This window comes from Lynx rufus, unplaced genomic scaffold (assembly GCF_022079265.1).
Source record: "Lynx rufus isolate CCGP_SWC_20201006 ecotype Redwood Valley unplaced genomic scaffold, mLynRuf1.p SCAF_1, whole genome shotgun sequence".
Taxonomy (NCBI): domain Eukaryota; kingdom Metazoa; phylum Chordata; class Mammalia; order Carnivora; family Felidae; genus Lynx; species Lynx rufus.
Window position 1 is genome coordinate 150930488 of NW_025814823.1, and position 26542 is coordinate 150957029.

General features: G+C 36.6%; 1 protein-coding gene across 1 annotated transcript in view; it reads right to left on the reverse strand.

The window, feature by feature from the left end:
- TMEM161B (transmembrane protein 161B) overlaps nt 1-6683 on the reverse strand; it is a 70856-nt gene extending 64173 nt beyond the window's left edge. Inside the window, exon 1 of the mRNA XM_047088798.1 lies at nt 6591-6683. Within this exon, the coding sequence (XP_046944754.1) occupies nt 6591-6593 (3 nt within the window). The 5' untranslated portion in view covers nt 6594-6683. The remainder of the gene's footprint in view (nt 1-6590) is intronic.
- Nucleotides 6684-26542: the final 19859 nt, after the last annotated feature.

The following is a 26542-nucleotide window of genomic DNA, read 5'->3' on the forward strand; positions in this document are numbered from 1 at the left end:
TTTTCTAAATCTTTTGATTATGGGCAAATCACAAAGATATTTTAGTCTACTTTAACAATGGAATAACTAAGTCTGTTTTATGTAAGTGAAAGATATGAATGTAAAATCAGTATATTGTGAGTTAATGAGTTGTATTCTCACAAAAAATATACTAAAAGACTAAAAATATGTGGCACAAACCAATCTATTAAATAAAACATCACTTACTATTATAGAGGTTTCTTTAAGGAAAAAAACACAAAATATACTTAAGGGGCGCCTGGGTGGTTCAGTAGTTTGGATGTCTGAACCTTGGTTTTGACTCTGGTCATGATCTCCTGGTTTGTGAGTTCACGCCCCACGTTGGGCTCCATGCTGCTGGTGTGGAGCCCTGCTTAGGAATTTCTCTCCTTCTTTCTCCCTCTCTCTCTGCCCCTTCCCTCATTCTTTTTCTCTTTCAAAATAAATAAATAAACTTGAAAAAAATAAAAAACTAAAAAAAAAAAATACTTAAATTATTTACCTGTTCACTGTTTGGAAAAATGATAATGTTTAACTTTATTGAAAGAATTATATAGCTACAGACAATATGAGCTTTGTGCCTGACATTATAGTAATTGTTTAGGGTATAGCTCCCAAATATGTACTCACAGATAACACGCATATATGTTGAAGATATATACATATGTATATTAAATCATACTTGTTCCACTGTCACCTCATTTAGGTTTTCTCTGAATAACTTAACTAATAAAACAACCACCCTAACCATTTTCTATCCCTCACCCTGCTTTTATCTTTCTTAGTTGCGTTTATCACAACCAACACATATTATGTCTCATTTCATTATCATCAGAATCTCCCAGTAAAACATAAGCTCCACAAAGGCAGTATTATCCCTGTTTAATATAGTTATATCCCTATGGCCAAGAATACAGATATACCTGACATACAGATGGTGCTTAATAAATAGTGAATAATCGATTAAACAGTACTTGTGAGAAGAGACCATGATTTTTAAATGTTTGGGGAAGGAAAAGGTATAATCATTTCAATCAAAACCAAGCGAATGTTCATTCTACCAGACCTTCAAAGATTTTTTTTTGTAGGTGGTAGATAAAGAGTAAAGAGACACTTTACAGACAAAATTCTTCAAAGTTTCTTTGGGGCAAGTTGTGTTTGCTCGACTTAGTAACAAGGGCAAAACCACAGTACAACATTAAGAAAATAAGTTCTCTCTTAGAAACGAACACTTTCAATTATCTTCTGATTTTCTAAAATCAACCAAATTTGCTTTACGCTTTTACTCCAGAGCAAACAAAAAAACTAAATTTAAAAAGTGGAACAAAACCAGAGTATAAGCTAGTCTTAAGAATCGATCTTAAATAAACCAAATTCTACCCATGAGAACAGTCTCTACTATTATTTGAACTAAGCCTCTTTAGGAAAGTAGTGAAGGAGAGAAGTCACAGGAAAAATCAGAGATGTGGGAAGAAACCCAAATCTCTGCCACTATATGGCTAATTGATAAAACCTGAGAATTCATCCGTGAAGCTACACATGTCCATTCACCAAGAAAGACCACATTCTGGGTCATAAAACACACCTTAAACTTAAAAAAAACAGAAATCATACAATGTCTGCCCTCAGACTGCAATGGAATTAAACTAGAAATCAGTAAACAGAAAGAAAAGTGGAAAATCCCAAAATATGTCAAGACTAAACAATACATTTTTAAATAACACATGGGTCAAAAAGGAAAAACCAAGACAAATTCAAGATATTTTTAATTAAATTAAAACATAACTTATCAAAATTTATGGTATGTAGCAAAAGCAGTGCTTAAACAGAAATCTATACCATTGAATGTAAATACTAGAAAAGATCTAAAATCAAACACCTAAAATTCCACCTTAGGAAACTACAAAAAGAGCAGATTGAATCCAAACTAAGCAGAAGGAAAATAAATAATAATAATTAGAGCAGAAATCAGTAAAACTGGAAAGAAGAAATCAATAGAGAAAAATCAATGAAACCAAAAACTGGTTCTCTGAAAAGATCAATAAAATCAATAAGCCTAGTCAGGCTAAGAAAAAGGAGGACACAAATTACTAATACCAGAAACAAAACAGGTGACATCACTACAGACTCCACGGACATTAAAATAATAAAGAAGCACTACGAACAACTCCATGCCCACAGATTTTATAACCTAGATGAAATGGACTGATTCCTTGAAAGATACAATTTGCCAAAACTGACATAAGAAATGGACAATCTGAACAGGCCTGTATCTATTAAAGAAACTGAATCAACAATTAATAACCTTCCTTAACAGAAAGCACTCAGCCCAGAAAACTACAGATCATCTTTATCTCTTATAAACATAAATGCAAAAATCCTAAACTTTTAGCAAATCAAACCCAGCAACATATGAAAAGAATTATATATCCCAGCCAAACGGAATTTATTCCAGGGATGCAAGGCTAGTGCAATATTCAAATTAAAAGAATCCACCATATCAATAAACTGCAGAGTTTGATCATCACCCAGCACAAATCTCTCCAATATCTCCACTAAAGTCTGTAAGGTCTGCATTAGAGTTCTCTCAAAGTATGGTTTAAGGACTGCCAATTTCAGATTTAACTGTAAAACTCTTCATTAAAAGTAAGATTCTGAAACTCTACCTCCCATTAATGGGGCCCAGATAAGCATTTTTATCAAACATCACAGGTGAATTCTACACAAACTCAAATTTAAGAACTAGTGTCCTCAGTTAACTCACCTACTACGTGACACCTACTGTTAGAATTTCTTTCTTCTATTCTTTGAGCACGTTATACATACCTCTTATAACATTTACCATTCTCTTCTCAATACCCCTTTCGGCCCCCTAATCTTTCTCATTAACTCTAAATGAGTAAGGCAGAAGTTGACAGCCCTTTTTTTTTGCCAGCAGACAACATAGCTCAATCCCAGCAATAAAAATTACCACAGAATGCTACATAAATAAAACAAGCCATGAGATACCTCCAATTCCAGGAACTAGCTCTATTCTACATACTTTGTCCTGCAAATAAGCTTAAATGGTAAAAAGATCTATTTGATTACAGCTGATTTGTAATTTTCAAAAAGAAAAGTATAAGAGAAGAAATAGTTTCATCATTCCTTTAGTAAACTGTCTATAGACTAACAATTTTTACAACATGAAAGAAAAACTTAAGAGTGAATACTAAGTATTTTTAGTCTGGACCATAATCCTACTCTCATCTGCTCACAACAGAAGAACCTTATTACATGCACAGGCATTTACTGAGTTTGGGTCTACTTAATGTACCAGGGAATAAAAGAACAGAGTGAATTTTTATCAATTAAAACAAGTAAAATCAAGGTGTCCCAACGCTTTGCTTTCCATTCTGTAATAGTACTTAGGACAATAGTGAAATACCTGGCCAAACATATGTACAAAGATTCCAAGTATTACCTACATGATGTATAAAAAAAAAAACACAAGGAGAATGAAAAAAAATCAAATTTGAAAAATCAAAAGGGTAAGGAAAAAAGTGGGTAAGGAAAAAAGTGGAAGTCAGACTAAATTTTTTTTTTTTTGCATTTATTTATTTTTGAGAGACAGAGACAGCATGAGCAGAGGAGGGGATGAGAGAGAGGGAGACACAGAATCTGAAGCAGGCTCCAGGCTCTGAGCTGTCAGCACAGAGCCCAACGCAGGGCTCGAACCCACTCGAACTCACGAACCATGAGATAATGACCTGAGCTGAAGTGGGACGCTCAACCGACTGAGCCACTCAGGTGCCCCAAGACTAAAATTTTTTGAATGAGAAACATGTACCTCTTCTGAAAAAAGTCCTGAAAGTTAAAGAATCAGAAATGTGAGAATTAGAAAGTATTTTAATCTTGGGGTGCCTGGGTGGCTCAGTCAGTTAAGAACTCTTGGTTTAGGCTGAGGTCAAGATATCACAGTTCGTGAGTTCAAGCCACACATCAGGCTCTGCAACGGTGCAGATTCTTGGGATTCTCTCTCTCTCCACCCCTCCTTAGCTTGCTCGTTCTCTCTCTCTCTCTCTCAAAATAAGTAAACTTAAAAAAAAAAAGATGTTTTAATCTCCATCAAGCCCCACTTCTCTTATCTAAGAGGAAACTGGAACCCTTACCTAAGTTGACTCCTTTTTCCAAATTCATGGAACTAATAATGGGCAGAATCTGGGTCTTCTGAGTTCAAGTACAGCCTGTTTTGCATAGCATTAGGCCCAAGCTGTGAAAAAGTTCTCAATTTAACCAAGCTGTATTCAAAATAAATTCAACCCCTCACTTCATTTAATGTCTAAACCTTTTCTTTTGAAGGATTCCATACATTGCCTAAACTTTCATATACAGACGTTATCAACTTCATGACTGGGAACACTTAAGTGGAGTTAAGTTAAGTTAACACAAAAATAATAGCAATACCAGAATGGAGAGTCAATTAGTTGGCCCCTGGTGACCTTCTCCAGGTGACATTCTCTTACGTGACATTTTGAGAAACAGCATGAGTTTACCTCAACCTAAAATAAAACTATATTTTTTGAGATGGCAGGAGGAGGAGTTCTCCTTCTAGTATTACAGAATACTGGGCGTAAGTTCACATTCAGCTTCTTTGTGACTATTGTACATTTAAGGATTTTTATTGTATTTTCATCCTCTGCTTTTCAGACCAATAAGCAAAAACTGAGCTTAAATTTAGAAGTGGAGATTTTTTACTGAGTTTTTAAGTCAGTAGTAGTCTGACTATGCCAAACTAGTGTTATCTTAGGGAAACCAGTGCTTATTTCCAGACCTCAGACTCTTCCTTATGTCAAATTAGGGAGAGAGTGGAGTGGAGGTGGTTAGGCTAATTATTGTCTTTGGCTCCTTCTCATTCTACTATACCCTATCTTTGTCTTAATTTCACTGATATAAAAGAGAAGAAAAGAAAAAAAAAACTCTTAATGAACAAAAACTGTATTATTCACTGAAGTTAAAAACACACAGAGTGCCAAAAAGAATCATATGTTACATTAGCTGGTAGAGTACACCAGAAACCACATTACTTTGAAGTTCTTTTCTTTCACATTCATTGAAGTTTCTAAGTCATTCGAAAGTCCAACATTGTACACAACAGCTGAACAAGGTCGACATTTGGTCCTGGATAAACATGGTACACTGAAACTAAATGCCAAGACACACTCCCTTCCAGATGAGAACTTGAAATCTTTTATATAGTCAAATAATTGACAATGTTGAACTTTACCAGATCCCTGTGATCTTGGAAAAGAGCAAAGGGGAGCGCCTGGGTGGCATAGTCGGTTAAGCTTCCGACTTCAGCCAGGTCACGATCTCGCGGTCTGTGAGTTCGAGCCCCGCGTCAGGCTCTGGGGCTGATGGCTCAGAGCCTGGAGCCTGTTTCCAATTCTGTGTCTCCCTCTCTCTCTGCCCCTCCCCCGTTCATGCTCTGTCTCTCTCTGTCCCAAAAATAAATAAACATTGAAAAAAAAAATTAAAAAAAAAAATGAGCAAAGGTTCAGAAATACCCCCTACACCCTTTTGTGTTTTGTCAAGGGCTTACTGCAATGAACCACTGGTACCCACATGACTTAGGTAAGACTCACAGATGCCCCACGTGTTTACCTATGACAAGCTCAGAGACAGAGCCCACAAATTCCCATTCGTTGTTTCACAAGTGATTGGCTGAACTGCATGTGCCCACAGATCAACTGAAACAAAACATTTGTTACTGAAATTCTGGTTAAGATCCTCTTTCCCCCGGTTCAGTCTGAAGCAGCATACAACTCCTTTTTGACAGCTCTTCCTCAGAACAGACTGGCCTGAGAGTAAAACAATCTGATTAACTGTTCAATGTACTATGCTTTCACCTCACCTCCCCACATATGGTTCTTCCTACCATTATTTTACTCCTCCCTATAAAAGAAAAACCTTTTTGCTTAACCTTTGAGACTCTTGCCGATCTTATGGTTAGAGCATTCTCCTATGCAATAGTCCCATTCCCCAGACCTTTGCAATATTCCTTTCGAATAAAATCCCTCTTTACCGAGTCTGAATTTTTTATGACACCCTTCCCAATCTCAAATGGGCTGAGTCTGAAAGATAAGCTGACTTTGCCCTTTATCTTAGGTGACAAGTATTGATCCTCTACAAGAAAGGGTTTCTTTGTGTCAACTTGGAAAAGCTAAAGGAATTTCTAAGATCTTAAGTTCTTGGCCACTGCCAAGCAGCAGAGGAGGAGGGAGGGGCGGAAATGATCAACCCGGCAAGGTCAGCTCTAGGGACCACCTGGCGCCACACGCCATACACAGTGAATGGACCACGAACATTCTGGCTACCTACTAGGTACTCCCGGACAAACCTCGCCTTTGGGCAGGTTGGATGCCGCTTCCTCAGGGGCCCCGGAGCTTCAGCACTCCGGGACAGGTGCGGGGTCCTGCCCCCACGAATCATCCCACTGCTCTCGCCTGCTGCATCCTCAGCCGGGAATCCGACTGGCTACCTTCACAGGACTGACCTCATGGCCCCTTCCTTCCCCCTGTTGTTACTCCAGTCTTCAAACGAGGACTCACCATGGCGCCAAGGACAGGTCGTAGACCGGACGCCCTGGAATCCCCGGGACCGTCCTGGACCTTCCCTCCCCACCCTGCAGACGGGAGCCTCTTAAACAACGCGAGGGAGAGAGTTTTCCGGCTCTGGCGGAAGTTCTGCCCGCGCGGGACAGGAAGTCCCTCCCTTCCTTGAACGCCTGCGACCCCACGCCACGCAGAGGTGAGCATACGCAGGACGTCCTCTAATGCCACTTCCGTGGGTGCTAGGTTAGAGGCTGGGGGCGGTGCTGACCTTGAGAGTGCGCGGGGGGGAGGCGCAGGCGCAGCACAGGTAGGTGGGCGGGCGGGGGGTGTTGCTGCGACCGTGAGCCTCGGAGGTACGTTGGGTGGTTTGGGCCGGAGCGCATCCTCGCCCGGGGAGGCGATGGAGGCGCAGGTTGATGAACGGGGTGGGGACTGACCCCAGAGGATTTAGTGAGGGAGAAAAATCACAGGCCGTGGTCGTGCTGAGACAACAGTAATTGCCTGAACTCAGCCACGCGCTTTCTTTTACCTTCTCCTTTTCCAGGCTGCCCCTTCCTGGAGACTTTCCGGATCTCCACAGACCTGTTTGTCCCTCCGTCATCTCTTCTACCTGCTTTAGTGCGTCCTGCAGCGCTCCTCTTCCTCGGGGCAGTGGAATTTGATCCTCAGATGTTTCTTCACTATTCATATATACCAGTTGAAGCCAGAAGAACATCTACCAAGAGCAGAGAAACCAGGAGGAGAATTCTGCCTATTTAATACATTCCAATGTGGACGGTTTCCTTTTATTTTAAAAAATATATATCATCAGCTGGGGAAAAAGTGAAACTCCCGTGTACCTCTTAATTTGTGCTTTTTTCCAAAATCTTTACCCAGCAACTCTGTGCCTTTTTTATTTGGCTGTAAGCCACGGTACTGGAGGCAGGCTTGAAGTGGATATACAGAGCACCTTTAACCCAGAAATTAATCTCACAACTTGGGATCCTTGTTTAAGACGTGACTGTATCTACAATTTCACTTACAGGATCTCTTTTTGCCAGTATCTAGTTTTGTTACAAAGCTGGTCTTGGGAGGTAAACTAGGAAGCTTAACAAGAAATTTAAGAAGGTTGGGCAGGCAGGAGTGGCTATACATGTACCTGGAGAGCATGATACCCAAGCTATAAATGGTCGAAAGACCATGGGAACCACTTCTGAGCCACCCAAAAGAAGCATGCTTTATATGAAAAAGGGGCCTAGAGACAGAGTGTATGAGTTGTTTTCACTTTAAATTTTCTTTTTTTGGTGGGGGTGGAAGGGGGATGAATAATGTGATAAAGATACAGGAATTGTAAGTACCAACGTTGGAAGTAGCTGGAGGTGGGGTGGGGCTGAGAAATAGTTTGTGAAACAGACCGGCTGCTAACGGATCCAGAACTTCCCTGAGGGTTCCACCTCTGCTCTATAGGGACAAGGTTGTAAATAGACAAGCCCCAGGGCATCTGCAGATGATAAGTGTGGTAGAGAAGGATTGGAGTCGTTCTGCTTGTGTATCTGTGGGAAGCAGCTGCTATCCTTGAGGAAGAAAAGGTGGAGAAGGAAACTGGCTATCAGTCTGTCAGTAACAACACATCCTGTGAAGTCTTACTCTTTCATTTCTGACACTTTGGTTCTTACATCCGTCCTAAACCTGGCAGCCTCATTGAGGTTCACAGAGCATCTCCTCCTATGTGACAGTAAGACTGGAATTATTATCAGGATGGAATCTATTCCTGCCAGAGTAAAACCACGAGAGGAAATCACAGTCAGTATTCGTTATCTGCTTATCATTTTTAATAGATCATGGAGTTCTATGTTCCTTATTTGGTATTTGACAATTTGGTAAATAACCCTTGATTAATATCCTTTAATATTCTAATTTCTTTTACAGTGTGAAAAATCTGTCATACGTAATGTTTTCTAAAGATTAAAATGCATACCATATATGTTTAAAGGCAGCATCTCCCTGTCTTTTTTATCCCACAAATAATTACAGTGTTTTGTATTGGTTACATGTGTTGAAGTAGAGGGATTTACCTATTTCCATTCTTTAAAATAGATGAGAGTCTTTGACAGATAAAAAGAAGGGAAAATTATGAAAGGAAATAAAAGACGTGGATAAGGGAGATTAGGAAGAAATTCAGTACTCTTGGCAAGGGAATTAGTCTAATCTTTGATCCAAGTCTTGGTTGCTTATTGTTAAGGCTTATTTGTTTGTTTGTTTTATTAAAAGTTGCAATGTCCTGAGTGAGAACTGTTCTCAAATAACTTAAGAACAGCAGAAAAGTTACTTCCTCCTTCAACACCCACAATGACCTGGAACATTTTCAACCATTAAAGACCTATCACTGTTTCAAAGACCAGCTCCATATTGTTCACAAAATGTTTTCCTGATTAGCTCCTCTTCTGAGAAATTAAAATTGCTTTTTCTTTGCTTTAATAAATAGGATTATTATGTCCTTTCTTACAAGGTGCCTTTGTAATTTCCCCCCAAATTACTATAGTATATTGTTTTCCTAATTACACATAAATACCTAGAAAGCTGAGACCTTTTTGTGTTGACCACCTCCTTCTCCTTAAGAAATACCATTTAAATGAATGTTGTGGACAAAAATCACTTTAGTTACATTACTCTTAAAATGCTTTATGAACAAAAGTATTCGTGGTAGCAATACTTATAATGATAAAAAATTAGAAACAGTAGTTAGCAATTAGAGATGAGTCAAATGCTATCATGTATACTTAGTGAAATATAGCTATTTTTTAAAAGTAGATTAGTCTTTCTAATGTTTATTTAATCTTTTTTTTTTTTTTTTTTTTTTTTTTAGAGAAAGAGAGAGAGCAAGTGTGAGCGGGGGAGGGGCAGAGCCAGACACAGAATCTGAAGCAGGCGCCAGGCACTGAGCTGTCAGCGTAGAGCCCAACGCAGGGCTCTACCTCACAAACTGGGAGATCATGATGTGAGCCAAAGTCGGAGGCTTAACCAACTGAGCCACCCAGGGTCCCCTAGACTAGTCTTTCTAATGGGAAGTGTTTCTTTTCCAAGTTAAAAGCAGGCTGCAAAATTATGACCAGTAAGATTGCTTTGATGTGAAAAAGAAAATCCTAAACATAGAACAAAGAGTAAAAAAGTAACCAAAGTATATCAATCACCATTCCTGGAATTACCCTTAAAACCTTTCTGTAAGGAGGTAATTTTTAAAATTTTATTTTCCTTTATTTAAGAATGGATGAAAGGGGCTTATTTCTTTCTCAAAAGTATGCTTTGTAACCTCCATATAATTCTCATCTTCCTCATTTGGGAAAAACAAAACAACATGCTCTTCAGAAGCATACTGCAGGGCACCTGGGTGGCTCAGTCAGTTAAGCATCTGACTTCGGCTTAGGTCGTGATCTCGTGTTTCATGAGTTCGAGCCCCGAGCTGGGCTGTGTGCTGACAGTTCAGAGCCTGGAGTCTGCTTCAGATTTTGTGTCTCCCTCTCTCTCTGCCCTTGCCCCACTCACACTCTCTTTCTCTCTCTCATAGTTCCTACTATGAAAGAATTTACATTTTAGTGATAATTGACCTTAAATAAGAATATAAGATAGTTAACAGTGGTAGTCAGGAAATTAAAATAGATGACTATTTTAGATCACGTGAGGAAGGAAGGAAAGCTTCTAAGAAAATGCCACTTAAGCTCCTATTTGACGGGAATATCCACTTTTGCAAAAATTGAGGAAACCATGCTTGCAGCTAGGGCAATAACGCCAAACCTTAAGGCAGGAACTAATTTGGAATGTTCCAGGAATCAAAGAAGCCTACCTTTTTGGAGTATAGTGACTAAGAAAAGAATAAGTTTGGGGGGTATAAAAGGGTTAAATTGTATTAGCATTGAAAGCCAGGAAAGGGTTTGGATTTTATTCTGAGTATGATGGGAAAGGCATTTTACTCTGAGGAGTGGTATGAAAGAATAGATTTTTTAAATCTATTTTGATAATATTTTGTTAATTGAAGTGTTTAATCCATTTATGTGTAACATAGTTACTAATATGCTTGATTTGAATCTATTATGATATTATTTGTTCTTTATTTGTCCTATGTTGGTTTTGCCTTTTTTTGCATTCTTTCTGATTATTTTTTAATTATTCTGTTTCTCCTGCCCCATGAACTTGAGAGCTATATATTCTTTTATTAGGTTGTATTATACCTCTTCCTGGATGATACAAGGACCTGAGAACACATCAGCTTTACTTACCACCCCACTTCATGTTATATACATTGTGTATACTTAATGTCCTAAATTCCTCAAGACAACATTTTTATACAGTTACTGTGCTTTTATATTTACTCAAACATTTACTTTGTCTATGTGCTTTATGACTCCTTGAATTTCTGAGCTTCTGTCTGGGATCATATTTCTTATTCCTGAAGAACATGCTTTGGTATTTCCTTTTGTAAATGTCTGCTGGTGATAAATTCAATTTTTGTATCCTTAAACCATTTACTTCACCTTCATTTTCAAAGAATATTTTCACTGAATTAACAGCTATTTTATCATTTTGAAGATATATTCCATTGCTTTTGGCTCCCATAATTTTTTTTGAGAAATAATGTCAGTTTTATTTTTGTCCCTTTAAAAGTAATCTTTTTTCTCTGGCTGCTTTTAAGATGTTTGTCTTAAATTTGAAGCAGTTTGATTACGATGTAACTAAATGTTTTGGGTTTTGTTGGTTTTCTTTTTGAAGTTTGTAATGCTTCTCGAATCTGGGATATGATGTTCTTATTCTCTTTCGGAAAATTCTCAGCTTTTATCAGATACTGCTTCTCCTCCATCCTGTCCCCCTTCTCTCCTTCTGGCACTCAAATGTATAATAGATCATTTTATATTATCCTTTATGTATCCATTCATTTGTCTCTGATGGTTCATTCTAGATAATTCTTACCTTTCTTTGAGTTCATGGTTTTCTTTTGAAGTCTCTAATCTCCTGTCAGACATACCTGTTGAAGCATTTATTGTTACTTTTTTGGTTGTCATCTTGGTCATTTCTGTTTGTTTCTGTTTTATGGTTTTATGGTTTCTAGTTATCTGTCTAGTTATCTACCTCAATTGGATCTTTTATTTTCTCAAACACATGAAGCATAAATCATTTTAAAACCTGTGTCTAGTAATTTTGGGGTCTGCTATTATCTGAAGCTCCTTTGTTTTTTCTTGTGGTTTTTTACCAAATTTATCTTATTTACCTATAGGTTTCTTACATTTTTTTTTTAAGTTTAAGTATTTATTTACTTAAGTAATCTGTACACCTAACCTGGGGCTTGAACTCATAACCCAAGAGCAAGAGTCTCATGCTCTTCCAATTGAGCCAGCCAGGCGCCCATCTCTTACATTTTTTTATTTTATATTACTTATACTATTTTTTTTATTTGTGCTTATTTTTATTTATAATATTTTGTTAAGTTATGTTGTTATTTTTTGATTGAATACCAGAACTACTGTGTGAAGAAATTATACTTTTAGCCCTGAAATGATATTTTTTGCAGAAAGGATTTATGTCTCCTGGCAGGGGTTTTGAGCACTAGTTAGCTAAAATCACTTGAGTGAGTGATTGAGATGATTGGACTCTGAGCATATCTCCTTCTAGTTCATACTTTTCCCCAGGGTATAGACCTTTGAGGTCTCAACTTGAAGCCTGTAGAGTTTACCAGAGCAGGCCATGAACTCCAATTTTTGTCTTCTTAACTCCATAATTTAGTCAGAAGTTCTGTTCGAGCTTCTTAGCCATCTTCTCTAGGATCAGCAGATATCCCAGGGGAAAAGCTGTCATTAATGCTTGATTCAACAACTCTTTTTTTCTTCTGAAATTTCCACTGGATTTTTCCATTAGTTCTCTAATGACTTCAGGTGTTTGTTTTCTATTTTGTCCAGTTTTTCTAGTTATTTTCACAAGAAGGGCTATTCTAAATTACCAAGTCCATCATTGCAGAAAAAGAGAAATAAAAAATACTTTAAGTACACATGAACAATTTACAAAATGTAATCATAAAAAGTCTTTTAAATTTTCAAAGAATTGGTATTATTAGATAACAGTTTCTAATCAGTATAATTAATTTTATAGAAATTAATAGAAATTTAGGAAACATATTTGGAAAATAAATTCATTTCCATGTAAGATGAATCATTCAAATAAAGAACAAACGATAGAAAATGAAATGTAAAATAGAAAATACATATTCAGAACTGAACAATGACAGGAATACTGCATATCAACACTTACAGAATGCAGCTAAAACAGTACTTACAAGGAAATTGGTAATTTTAAATATTAAAGTAAAACTGAAAATTAGAGATCTAATAATCTGTCCTAAACCTGAGAGATTAGGGAAAGAATAATGGAAATAAAATTAATGAATTAAACAAAAAGCAAATAATATAGAGAGGCAACAAAGTCAGAAGTTTCACCTTTTAATAATAATATTGACAAATCTTTGACAAGATTACCTAAGAAAGAAAGCAGACACAAAGAATATTAGAAACAAAAATGAGGACATTATGCTATAGAGATTGAGGAGATATCATGAACAATTTTATTATAACAAGTGGGAAAATATAAGTAGATATTTTCTAGAAAAATGTAACTTCTCAAAAGTTATTCAAGAAGAAATAGAAAATATGAATGCTCTGATTACTATGTAAGAGATTGAATCAGTAGAAATTTTTCAAAAAAGAAAACATGTTGCCCAGAAAAAGCCTTTGAAAAAATTAACACAGACATGGATAAAACCTTTTGCCAAATTGGAGTTTTGCAGAATTTTTTAATTTTTTAGAATCCAAAGAAGACTTCAGGCTCCGAGCTGTCAGCACAGAGCCTAGAGCCCAATGTGGGGCTCGAACTCATGAGCCATGAGATCATGACCTGAGATGAAGTCAGACACTTAACCAACTGAGCCACTCAGGCACCCCAGAACTTCCTTAAGTCAATAAAACCTACAACATATATATTTAACAATGAAAATTTTTAAACAGTCCCTTAGAGTCAGGAATAAGTACCATATTAGAGATCCCAGCTAGCATTGTATGACAGTTAAAACAAATAAAAAATAAAAGATTGAAGAAACAATTTACAGAAAAATTTTAAGAGTTTTACAATGATTCTGTATATAATATTAATATACAAAAGTGAACTGCATTCCTATCTAGCAGACATAAACTGTTAGAAATTATTTTTAAAAATACCATTTACCATATCATTTTGAAAATACAAGTTATATAGGAGTAAATTAAGATTATTTTTCCTTTAAGAGAAAAAAAATCACAAAAGATTACTGAAAGACATTAAAGAATGTCTGATAAGAAAAAAATTACATTCAAGTATTTAGAGCCTAGAGTTAAGATGGCAAATCTCCCCTGCAAAGAAAGCAATTGCAATAAAAATCCCAGCTTAGTTTTTCCAGAAACTTGACAAGCTAATTCTGAAGTTTTTGTGAAAGAGCAAGGGATCATGAATTTCAAGATACTCCAGGAGCGAAAGATTTAAGATGGAGAGAGTTAACTTGTCGGACAGGAAGAATTGTAAGATTATACCAATTAAGTGTTCATAAAAGCCAAAAGGTAGAAACAACACAAATGTCTATCAGCTAACCAAAGGATAAACAAAATGTGGTATATCCATACAGTGGAATATTATTTGACTATGAAAAAGAAATGAAGTAGTGATACCTGCTATAACAAGGATGAACATTGCAAATATGTTAAGTGAAAGAAGCCAGTCACAAGAGACCACATTATATGATTCTATTCATATTACATTCTGCAATAGGAAATCTATAGAGACAGTAGATTAGTAGTTGCTTAGGCATGGTGAGGTTTAGGGAGATGGGAGCACAAGGTAGTAAGAGCTAAAGGAAATGGGGTTTCTTTTTGAGGTAATGAAAATGTTCTAAAATTGACTATGGCGATAGTTGCACACATCTGTGAATATCCTAAAAAGCATCCCATCTTCTACTTTAAATGGGTGAATTGTATGGTATGTGAATTATATCTCAATAAATCTGTTAAAGTTATAGTAATTAGGACAGTGTGATCCTTAGGGATGGAAATAATGATTTATATTGGAACACAAGTCTAGAAATACATGCACTCTTATAAGGAATCTGGATTTAAGACAGATGGCATTGTGGGCCAGCAGGAAAAGCAAGATCAATTCAGTGAATGGTGCTGGATATCTATATGGAGGAAAATGAAATTGGAACTCCTTATTTAACACCAAACAGAAAAATCAGTTCAAGGTGAATTAAAATTTAAATGTGAAAGGAAAACCATTAAACCTTCAGAAGATAAGATAGCAAGATTATCTTTATGATCTTATGGTAGGGAAATGCATACTCAATAAAGAAAAAAGTTATATTCAAAAGCATTAAAAAAAAAACACCTCTGTTTAAAAGACACTATAAGCTCTTGGAGTAGCAGGTGATTTTAGTTAGGCACAGGAAATGTAGAAGATGAGCCTGGAATATTTTGTTTTGCAAGATAGCAAGTAAGCTCTCCTTGAATCATGTCAAATGGATTCAGGAGATACTAAAAAGCATCCCACTGGCCAAAAATGGACAATTTGACTGTCAATAAGGACACACAGGATTACAGAAATTCTGAAATGCCCCTGAGCACAGGTTGGAACATATCAAATGCAATCGATTGGAACAGCAAATTATCAAATGTCTTTAAATTCACAAGTTCATGATGATAGCTAAACTAACAAAAAACATCCACTTCGTCAACATTGGAGGATGCTCTCAAATCAATTCATTGTTCTGAAAACCAATTAAAAAAAAGAAAAAGCGTGTGTATAAAATTAATCAAGGATCTGTCCTGCCTTTTCTATGTGGATTGTACCACAGGTAACCAAATAGTAAGTGAGGTGAAGTTTCTCTATATACATATATTAATGAATGAAGAATGATAGAATTAGAAAATTGCCATTTTGAGGTTCCTTTTATTTAAAGTTCTTATTTATTCATTGTGTAAGAGAGAGAGAGGGAGAGAGAGCACAAGAAAGGGAGGGGCAGAGAGAGAGGGAGAGACCGAGAATCCCAAACAGGCTCCAAACTGTCAGTGTGGAGCTCATTGTGGGACTTGCATGACCTGAGCTGAAGTTGGATGGTTAACTGACTGAGCCCCCCAGACACCCACGAACTGTCATCTTCTGAAGCCTTGACTGGTGATAGAAGACTCACTTCCAAGAGTGTCCTCACCCACAGGGCTGCCTGAGTGTCCTCACAACATGGCACCTGGCTTTTCCCAGAGCATGTGATCCAAATCCAAATGATATATCATTATTTCTCCTATATTCTATAGGTGATGATCCCTGCTGCAGTGTTGGAGGGAACTAACATAATTTGGGCTCCAAAGATTCATTCTTCCAATATTCAAAATACACTCATCCTCTCCCAAAACTCCTGAAAACTTTCATCCTTTTACAGCAGTTGCTCAAATCTTAGAAATATAAATCAAGTTCAGGTGTGGATGAGGCTTTTCAGGTATACTTCCTCAAGCACAACTCCTTAAATGGAGTTCCTCTTGATCTGAGGACCTGTAAACTAGAGACACATACAGTGTCTGCCTCCACAACCTAATGTAAAATAGATAGGATAACCATTATAGATGTGTGTATTTAAAAGGGGGGAAATGAGCATACAGGTTGACAGAAATCCTAAAATCCTCCACCTGGGAACAGGTTGGCAGTTTCTTGATTAAGATTCACAGCCTGAGAGTAATTTTTCTGTGGATCTTCACTCTGCCTTCTGATCTCTTGGATCCACTTGCTAAGTTATCCTTCCTTTCCCATGTTTCTAGCTCTATAGTAGTTGTCTGCTTGCTTTCTGCCTGTAAAAAGTTGGATGTCCAAAAACCTCTTTTCATTTGGTATTCTCTTCCTTTCAGTCCAGGCTGGCAAATAGCCTGGTAATATAATTCCCCCTGAAAAGTTTCTTGTAGGGATGCCTGGGGAGCTCAGTTGGTTAAGCCTCTGACTCTTGATTTAGGTTCAGGTCATGATCTTTCGGCTTATGAGTTCAAGCCCTGCATTCAGGTCCCTGGCTGACAGCATGGAGCCTGCTTAGGACTCTGTCTCTGTCTCTGTCTCTGTCTCTGTCTCTCTCTCTCTGCCCCTCCTCCCTCAAAATAAATAGATATTTTTTTAAGTCTCTTTATAAAAGTATATTTTGCTAATAATTCTCCTATAAACTCTGTGGGCATCCTGTGAATTTTAGTTGAGTTCATGCCATTAGACAAAGTGACACCCATAACTCTATATAAACCCTTCTCTATTTTTGATATACCATACCCTTAAACTTAGAAGCCCTGTAATTTGATTGAGAAGTTCTGTGAGGCACATCCTTTGGGTCTGTATGAAATTACTCTGAGGTACCACATTAATATCTTTCTGACATCTAAAGGGCTCTACCCTCTACACCCTCAACTTCATATTTTCCTGTTAGTCCCTGGAATTGTTCTTTGTTCACAGCCATTTTCTACTTTTAACATCACTCATCACCTGGAGAGGCTGAGAATCCTCAAATCTGCAAGTTCTGTCCTTCCTCTAACTTACCTCCCCTGTCTCTCATTTTACAGTAAACAAAAGGAAACTAGGTGACATCTTTAACATTCTGGCTGGAAATCTCCAGTTCATTAGGCATATTTTTTTACTTTGCATATAACTGTAGCTGGCAAACTTGCTAAACTTTCTGCCACTTTACTCCAATTTTAATAAGACTTTTCTAATCTGTTAAGACCTCATCTGCCACCTCCTCAAAGTTACCAATTATCCGTAAATAAATTTCTTCGAGACTTTTCAAACTTTCACTAACACTCTCCTCCAAGTTCTTCCACGTCCTGCCCACCACCGCTTCCAACGTCACTCTCCTGTTTTAGGTATTTGTTATGTCAGTACCTCATTTCACAAAAATCTTTATTAATTTTCATTGCTTCATAAAAAAAAAACTACCTCAAAACATAATAATTAAAGCAACAAATATTTCTTATCTCATGCAGCATCTGAGGGTCAGAAATCCAGAAGCAACTTAGCAGAATGGTTTTAGCTCAGGGTGTCTTGTAAAGCAGCAATCAAGCTGTCAGCAGGGGCTACAATCATCTGATGGTTTACCTGGTGCTAGAGAATTCACTTCCAAGATGGCTTACTCTTGTGGCTTTTGACAAATTGCCTCAGTTCTTTTGCTTATTGCTTGTGCCTCACCACACCAAAGAGCTGTCTGGTTTCCCCTAAAGCAAGTAATTCAAGACAGAGAGGCAGAGACTACCATGGCTTTTATGTCTCTTTTGAGCCAGCCTCAAAAGTGACATACCATCATACATATATGTGACCAACAGGTTGTTCCCACATAAAACCAAGATACAGTGTGAGAGGGAATTATGCAAGGGTGTGCAGACCAGGGAATGGGAGTCATTGCATGTTATTTTGGAGTCTACCTACCACAGAACTTTGCCTGGATCATGATTCAAACAAACTTAAAAAAATTTTTGTGGTAATTAGAAATTTGAATGCTTACTAAATATTTTATGATATTATGGAATTAAAAAGAATTTGGTATGTTCTAGTAGTATTTTTAAAGACATTTTATCTTTTAGAGATACATATTTAGATATACAATATTTAGAGATATAATGATATAATGTGTGGGATATGCTTCAAAATAATGAGAAACGGGGAAAGTGGACAGTGGTATGAATGAAACAAGATTGGTTATGAGTTGATAGTAGTTGAAGCTGGATAATAGGTAAAAGGAAGCTTATTATTCTATTCTGCATACTCCTATATGTTTTAACATTTTCTATAATAAGCCAAAAAACAAAAAACAAAAAAACAGACATCAGAAGGAGAGCAGAAGACAAGCCATAAACTGGGAGAAAATCTGTACAACCCATATTACTAACAAAAGGATTACTATTCAGATTGTATAAAGAACCAACACAACTTAGTTAAAAAATAATACTGTACACCACACCCCACCGCCCCAAATAGGCAATTCATAGAACAGGAAACCTGAAGAGATGCTCAGACACAAGGAAATACAATTTCACACCTGCCACATAAGCAAAAATTTTAAAGTCTGACAATATCCCAGAACACTTACACATTGCTGGCTGGAGTATAAGTTGATATAATCAATTTGGAAAACAATTTGGCATTAACTAGTAAACTTGAAGATGTGTATCTTTTGTGGTCCAGGAGAGGTGTTCTAGGATATATGAGCAAGAAAATTCTTAACAGTATTATTTATAAAGTAAAAACTGGAAACAGTCCACCTGTCCATCAACAATAGAATGGTTAAATACATTGTGTAGATTCATTCAGTAGAATATAACAGTGGGAAAAAATGCATTACAAATCCATAGACATGGAAGAATCTCTAACAATGTTGAGCAAAAAAGCAATTCACAAAACAATATTAAAGTAGGATTCCATTTCTATAAATTAAAGAACCAATAAAAGTAAACAATATATTGTTTAAGAGTACAAACACATGACATAAATCTATAAATAAAGTGAATGATAACCACAAAATCAAAATAGTGATTTTTTTTTCTAGCTGCAGAAGGAGGGATTGGGATAAGAAAGGGGCATACAAGAATAGTTTGATTTTACATTTCAGTTTAGCCAGAACAGACCTGGTTTACCTATTTTCTTGGTGTTATAATTAATAGCACTCTTACTCTCATATTTGAGAGTTCTGGTTTAGATCATGTTCTGGTTTAGATCATAAATTATATATTCATCCTTTCTAAAGCAACTTTTTCCCCTTTAATCTGGATGGAGGGCATATGGATCCTCATTATATCCTTCTTCCTAATGTCATACATGTATTTTATAACTATTCATTTGAAACTTGTCAATATTTAATAATATAATTTTAAATTTTAGCCAGTGACAACACAGTAAAAAAAAAAAAAAAACAATACCTGTATACAGGATAAATATAAATAGGATTTGAATGAAACCTTATTATCTGGATGGATATGGAGATAAAGAACATACTGTGTGCCTGGCATCATGTTAAGGGCTTTGTAGATATTACTTCATTTTTATAACAAGACTTTTAGGTAAGTATTACCTCTATCTTACACATGAAGAGTCTGAGGCAAAAAAAAAGTATATCTAACTTAGCCAAATTTATACTGTAAGTCACAGCAAAATTTGAACCCAAGCAATTTGATACCAAACTACACGCTCTTAACCACAATGCCAGAGTCCATAACAGATATTCTTAACTTTTTTTGTGCCATGGATCCCTTTGGCAGTCTGGTGAAGCCTATAAAGCCCTTTTTAGAATCATGTTTTTAAACATATCATATATGGGGTGCCTGGGTGGATTGGTCGGTTAAGCGTCTGACTTCGGCTCAGGTCATGATCTCACGGTCTGTGAGTTTGAGCCCCGTGTCAGGCTCTGTGCTGACAGCTTGGAGCCTGGATCCTGTTTCAGATTCTGTGTCTCCCTCTCTCTCTGCCCCTCCCCTGTTCATGCTCTGTCTCTGTCTCAAAAATAAATAAATGTTAAAAAAAAATTTTTAAAAATATATGCATACAATCATTAATGAAATAAATTATACAAAAATACACTAATCAAGATATTCAACAGAAGTGTACTGTACCTGTACTTCTTTATTAATGCACCTAAGAACAAATCCTAGCAGAGGGTCTAATAATGTCTGTAATTTAAAATAAGTGAACACCAAAAATAATAATAATAATAATAGTAATAATAAAAATAGGAAACACCAATAGTATCTTGAGATTTCTACTACAGTATGCAACTATAACTATCCTATCTGACTATAGTAACATGATAGGAAAATATCTGTGATTTTATTGGTGAAAAAGCCACCATTGCTTCTAATAACACTATGGTTTATTGCCTATGTTACAATTGGAAGAAATTCTAAATTTCACTTAAAGGTTAGCAAAACTTAAGGTATACTATTTTTTCATTGAAATTCACAGCCCTCTGTGTTATCACTTTAGTTCATAGACTTCCTGACATATATTTTACTGCAGAAAGTTCATATTCTTCACCCCACCTCCCACTTTCTGGTTTGGGATTACATGAAAAATAAGATACACAAAGCATTAGTTTATTAGAAATAAAAATATATATGTATACATTTCTCCATGTGGTGAACCTGAGCGGGGGATTAGAAACAGGAATGTGTTAGTATAATCAGGTGTATATGGGGAGCTTGGAACTGCTTTAGAATGTTTTATTTCAGAGGTTTAAAACTGGTTCCAAATATGTACTGCCACATGTAATTATTTATAAAAGAATTCATTATTGATACCTCAGTGCCCTACAGTATACTATTTGTCAATACCTGTAGCAGTGCACCAATCAAAAAAGAAAGTTTAAATAACTGGATACCTTTTAAAAGTTTCATTGAGCTAAAAGCAAAACATCTGACAAGTTTTTGATTTGCCTTTCTCATGATTTGATGTCCCAGCAGAGCAACTGGGGAACCTAATTCTGACCAACAAGGAGGAATTGCCTGGCTAATTGGAAGTGACAGAAACCTTGGGAGAAAGCAACCACATACCAAGGATAATTATAAGAAGGTAACATGGGCCCAAAAGAATAGTGTCAAGGAAACTGAAGCCCCCAAATGAGGTGAGACTTGCAAAAAAATGCTAAGAAAGGACAAAGAATGGGCTTTTTAAAATTCTATTCAGAGCCAAAAGATGATCAAGGAAGGGAAAAGCCCACTTGCAGCTTCTGGTGTAAGGTTACAGCTGACAGAAAGCATAACTCCCTAATAATATTTTGCTTCATTCTCTACAAAGGAAACATGAGAAGTAGGTGGACACAGTAGAAAGAATTATGTGTGTTTGTGGGGTCAGACAAATCTGAGTTTAATTCTCTGTTTCAACACTTTGTAGTTATGTGAACCTGGGTCTCCTTTTCCCCCTTTTCCCCTCCATTTTCTATAAAATGAAGAAAACCATATCTTTTTCATAGCATTATTCTGAATAATGGAAGTAACACATTCAAAACACAACTAAGCTAGGCTTAGAGCAGTGACAATAAATAGCAACTTATTAATATTATTCCTATTCGAAACATGGACAAATATCTGCCTTCAGGGTAAGAAGTAGAAATTTAAAACCTGGAATGATTTGCTTTTTGACTTGGTGATACTCCCTCCCATTAGTGCCCAGGGAAGGGGGAATCCCAAAAGAAAGCCACTGAAACAAAGGAATAGATTGAATTTTCCAAAGAAGTGCTTAAAGTGAAGACATAAGTCTTAAAAGCTAAGGTGATAAAAAAAAAAAAAAAAAAAAAGAACAGGCCTCTTGAATTTCTTCAAAGCTTCAAGAGGTACAGCTTGAAAGACAAAGGGGAAAAAAATGTATCCTTAAGCAAGATATAGTAGGTTGAATGGTGGCACCCAAAAAGATGTCCACGTCGTACATCTGTGGAAGCTGTGAATGTTACCTTCTTTGGGAAAAGGGACTTTTGCAGACATAACAAAGTTAAAGATCTTGAGATGAGGAGGTAAATCACCCTGGATTATCTGCCCGGCCATAAGTTCAATGACAAGTATCCTTATGTGACAGACAGAGGAGAAGACACAGAGAAGAGGTGGCCATGTGACCACGGAGGCTAAGGTTGGAGTAGTGTGGCCACAAGTGAAGGAATGGTGACAGCCAGCAGAAGCTAGAAGAAGCAAAAACCAGGTTTTATCCTAGACCTTCAGTAGAAGTACAGCCCTGCTAACATCTTGACTTCAGACTTCTGGCCTTGGAACTATAAAATAATAAATTTCGGTTGTTTTAAGTCACCAGTCTGTGGCAGTTTGTTATGGCAGCCCTACAAAGCTACTGCACAGAGTTTAAAGAGAATCTAGTAATGTCCCTAGTAGATTAGGTTTTGCTGGGGTGGAAGGAATGGGTGGGGCTGGGGAGGTGGTTGTGAAATGGATAGTGGAGGGTGGAGAAAGTCTGAGGGACACTGTGGAGGTAATATGTGAACCACACTGGAGTTAGCAAAATACTGACCATACAGTCTCTGCTTGGACAGAGATTGTCACAAATTCAGAGACCTGACAGGGTTACCCCATGCATTGACAGAACCAGGAAGCCAAGCCAATATTCAGCGTTTCCCCAAAGAGTATTTCATGTCATCTGAGAGAGCTTCTGTTTGATTGACAAATGTTTTTTTTACTACCCCACCTCTTGCAGTAGTAATCGCTGTAGTAATAGCTGTCCTTATGCCAATATTTTACTCAATCCTGTCTAAACTTCCCTAGGAAAAAGTTTTTTTTTTTTTTTTGATATTACCTGGAAGTCACAAACTTTCATAAATAGAAAGGATTATGGACAAGTAAAGAGGTTCCAGTGATAAATAATGGAGATCCAATCACTTGGAAACATTACCTTCAATCTTGTCTTGACCCGGACTTTATTCATTCAACTTAGAGTTCCTCACATCTCTAATTATCTGCCAGGACCACACTGACCTAGGGAAGAATCTAAAAGGTTTTGCTACAAAAATGCTCTGTAAATATCTATAAAAGAAAGCAGTAATCAACCAAATATAGTGTGGGTTTACAAATCAGAATTCATTTGTCTAATTGTATGTTTTTTTCCGAGGGTTACTAGACTAGTACACCAATAAAATATACAGTAGACAATATTTATCTGTGCCCAACAGGCATTACTGACATTTTTTGTCTATACTTATGAGTAACTGGGGCCAGGGGTAGGGGGATGGGAGGAGCTACATGATAGTACCTTCAGGGAATGACTTAACACCCGAAGGGTACTGAATTCTAGATGGCAGTCAGCATCTCCAGAGGTTTTTTAGTATAGAATCGCAAACCCTATCTGGGTCAACACTGCATTTCATTGACTTGAGAGAGGATACAGAACACATATTTATCAGGTTTTTACCCAGTTTAAAGTTGGAAAGGGTAGAATATTTTGCAAGCCTTTGAACAGCTTAATGTTGACTCTGGGCTAAATTCTAGATAGTCATGATTAGAATTTATAAAATTGGGGAAGTCTGTAACCATGCATGCAGAATCTAACAAACTAGTAGGGATTTTTAAGTTTATTCCCTCATTTAGATGTCACAAATTTATGGAACATTTACTTTGTACAAAACTCTATATTAGGCTTTCGAAAGATGATTAAAGTATTGCCCTTGGATTGCAGCAGTTTAAAATCTGTTGACTGAAACAGACTTATAAAGAGATAAATTGTATTACAACATAAGTGTTCATTGTAAAGCCTCATATTTGGTAAAAATTCTTTAAAAATTAACTACATATAGTAGCGGGATGGACAGACCCTAGTGTGTGTGTAAAACACCTTTAGGAGTTTAATAAACTGGAAAGAAAATAGTTTTCAAGAATATGATCATGGGCTGATATTCTAGCTCACACAAATTGATTTTCTAAAACTTAACAAGGTCTTAAACACCCTAAGGGGGGAATACAAATCGCCAATAAAGATATAAAAACATATTTTAAAAATGCATTCATTCTCAATTACAAGCAAATCAAGACAACAAATTTAAAGAAAATCAATAAATAATAGTATTCCATGTATGCAGAGATGTGGTGAAATGGAATACCTTTGGAATAAACATGAAATGGTAATTTTTTGAAAGTTATTTTTTTAATTAATTTTTTTTTACATTTATTTATTTTTGAGAGACAGAGAAAGACAGAGCACAAGTGGGGGAGGGGCAGAGAGAGAATGAGACACAGAATCCGAAGCAGGCTCCAGGCTCTGAGCTGTCAGCACAGAACCCAATACAGGGCTCCAACCTATGAACTGTGAGATCATGACCTGAGCTGAAGTTGGATGCCCAACCGACTGAGCCACCCAGGTACCCCTGGAAAGTTATTATATATAAGTCACACTATACTATGTAGCTTTTTTTTTCTAGGAACCTGCTTTAAGAAATAATCTAAAATATATCCATAAAGTACACATAAGGAAGTCCATGACAGATTATTTATATCAGCAAAAAATTTAAGAATTAAATGATTTAAAAGATATGTACAGCCTATATGATGGGATGTCATAATCATAATCAGTATTATGTGTCTTAAAAATAGGATGTGTGCAATATATTTATTATATTATATTATTTTTTATTATATTAGAAGGCTAATATAACTAGAAGGCTAACGATCATGACTTCTCACTGTAAACCATCTTGGATGTTTTGAATTTGTGCCATGTGCGTATAACACATCCCCAAAAAATGCAATTTTAAAAATAAAGTATTCAGCTTAAATTTTTAAAATAGTCACACTAACTGAAAGGCAAGGAAATTTCATTATCTCTTACAGTGAATATGTATAATTGGAAAATGCATACACTCTGGCTGTGTTACTAGAAATATTTTGTACAGTATTTTGCCCTGTAAGAAATCTAGAACCGGTTTTAATACAAGCAAGAAGAATGATAAAGGAGCTCATCTAAGACGTGGTTAGAGGAAAATGTAAATGTTTAGCCTAGAGAGCATGATGGCTGTCTTCAAATATGTGAAGTACTGTCATGTGGAAAGGGACCACATTTCCTCAGGAAAGTCTCAGAGGATGAAACCAGATCCATTGGCAGGAGCTGTAGTAAGCCATTTTAGCTCAATGTCAAAACACTTACAGACTTGTTCACTTGTTTATAGGCCATTTCAGCCCAATGTCAAGAAACACTTCGTAACAGAACTGGGTAAAAAAAAAAAAAAAAGAGTGAATTCCCAGTCACTTGAAGGATTCAAGCATAAATTGTCACCTACTTGACTGGACATTATAGAAGAGATTCGAGCAACAGAAGTGTGGTTTTTGTATGACTCCTGCCGTGTGAGAAATCATTTAACCTCTCTGAGACTCTATTCTCTGTAAAATGGAGAAGTTTGACTAAATTACCTCCAGTTCCTTTTGAGTTTTAAATTGTTTTGATTCTGCATTGGTATAATTACATTTGTCTGTCTTTTCCAGATTTACATAATATCAGCCTTTTATCACTTGAAATACATAGCTATACTTGTGAGAATTAATTGAATATTTGCAAAAATGCAAAACACTATGTAAGTGTAAAGCATTACAGTCCAACATCATTGGCCGTTAGGAAAATGCAAATTAACTCCACAATGACATACCACTACACACTTGTTAGAATGGCTAACTAACATTAAAAATATTTATGATACCAAGTACTGCCAAGATATGGAGCAACTGTATCTCTCATTCTTTGTTGGTGGGAATGTTAAATGATATAGCTACTCTAGAAAACACTTTGACAGTTTCTTCTGAAGTTAAACATAAACTTACCATAATACCCAGCAATCCAACTACTGGATATTTCCTCTAGAGAAATGAACATTTAAATTCGTACAAAAATCTGTGTCCAGATTTTTTTACAGTTTATTTATTTATTTTGAGAGAGAGGAAGAGAATGCAAGCTGGAGAGGGGCAGAGAGAGAGGGAGAGAATCCTAAGCAGGCCCCATGCTGTTAGCATAGAGCCCCACCTGGGGCTCGATATCATGAACTGTGAGACCATGAACTGAGCTGAGATCAAGAGTTGGAGGTCTGAATGAGCCACCTAGGTGCCACTGTGTATAGATTTTCATTAAATCTTTATGACAGCCAACTGGAGACCACCCAACGGGTGAATGAGTAAACTGTGGTACATCCATATCATGGAATACTACTCAGCAATAAAAAAAGGAACAAACTATTACCATATACACAAAAACTTATATGGGTCTCAAGGCCATTATACTGATTGAAAAAAAGCCAGCATCAAAAGGTTACATATGATACAATTCCATTTCTACAACAGCCTCAAAATAGCAAAATTAGAGTGATGGAGAACACATCAGTTGGGCCAGTGGTTAGAGTTAGAGGGAAGGTATGACTATAAAGGGGTAGCAGG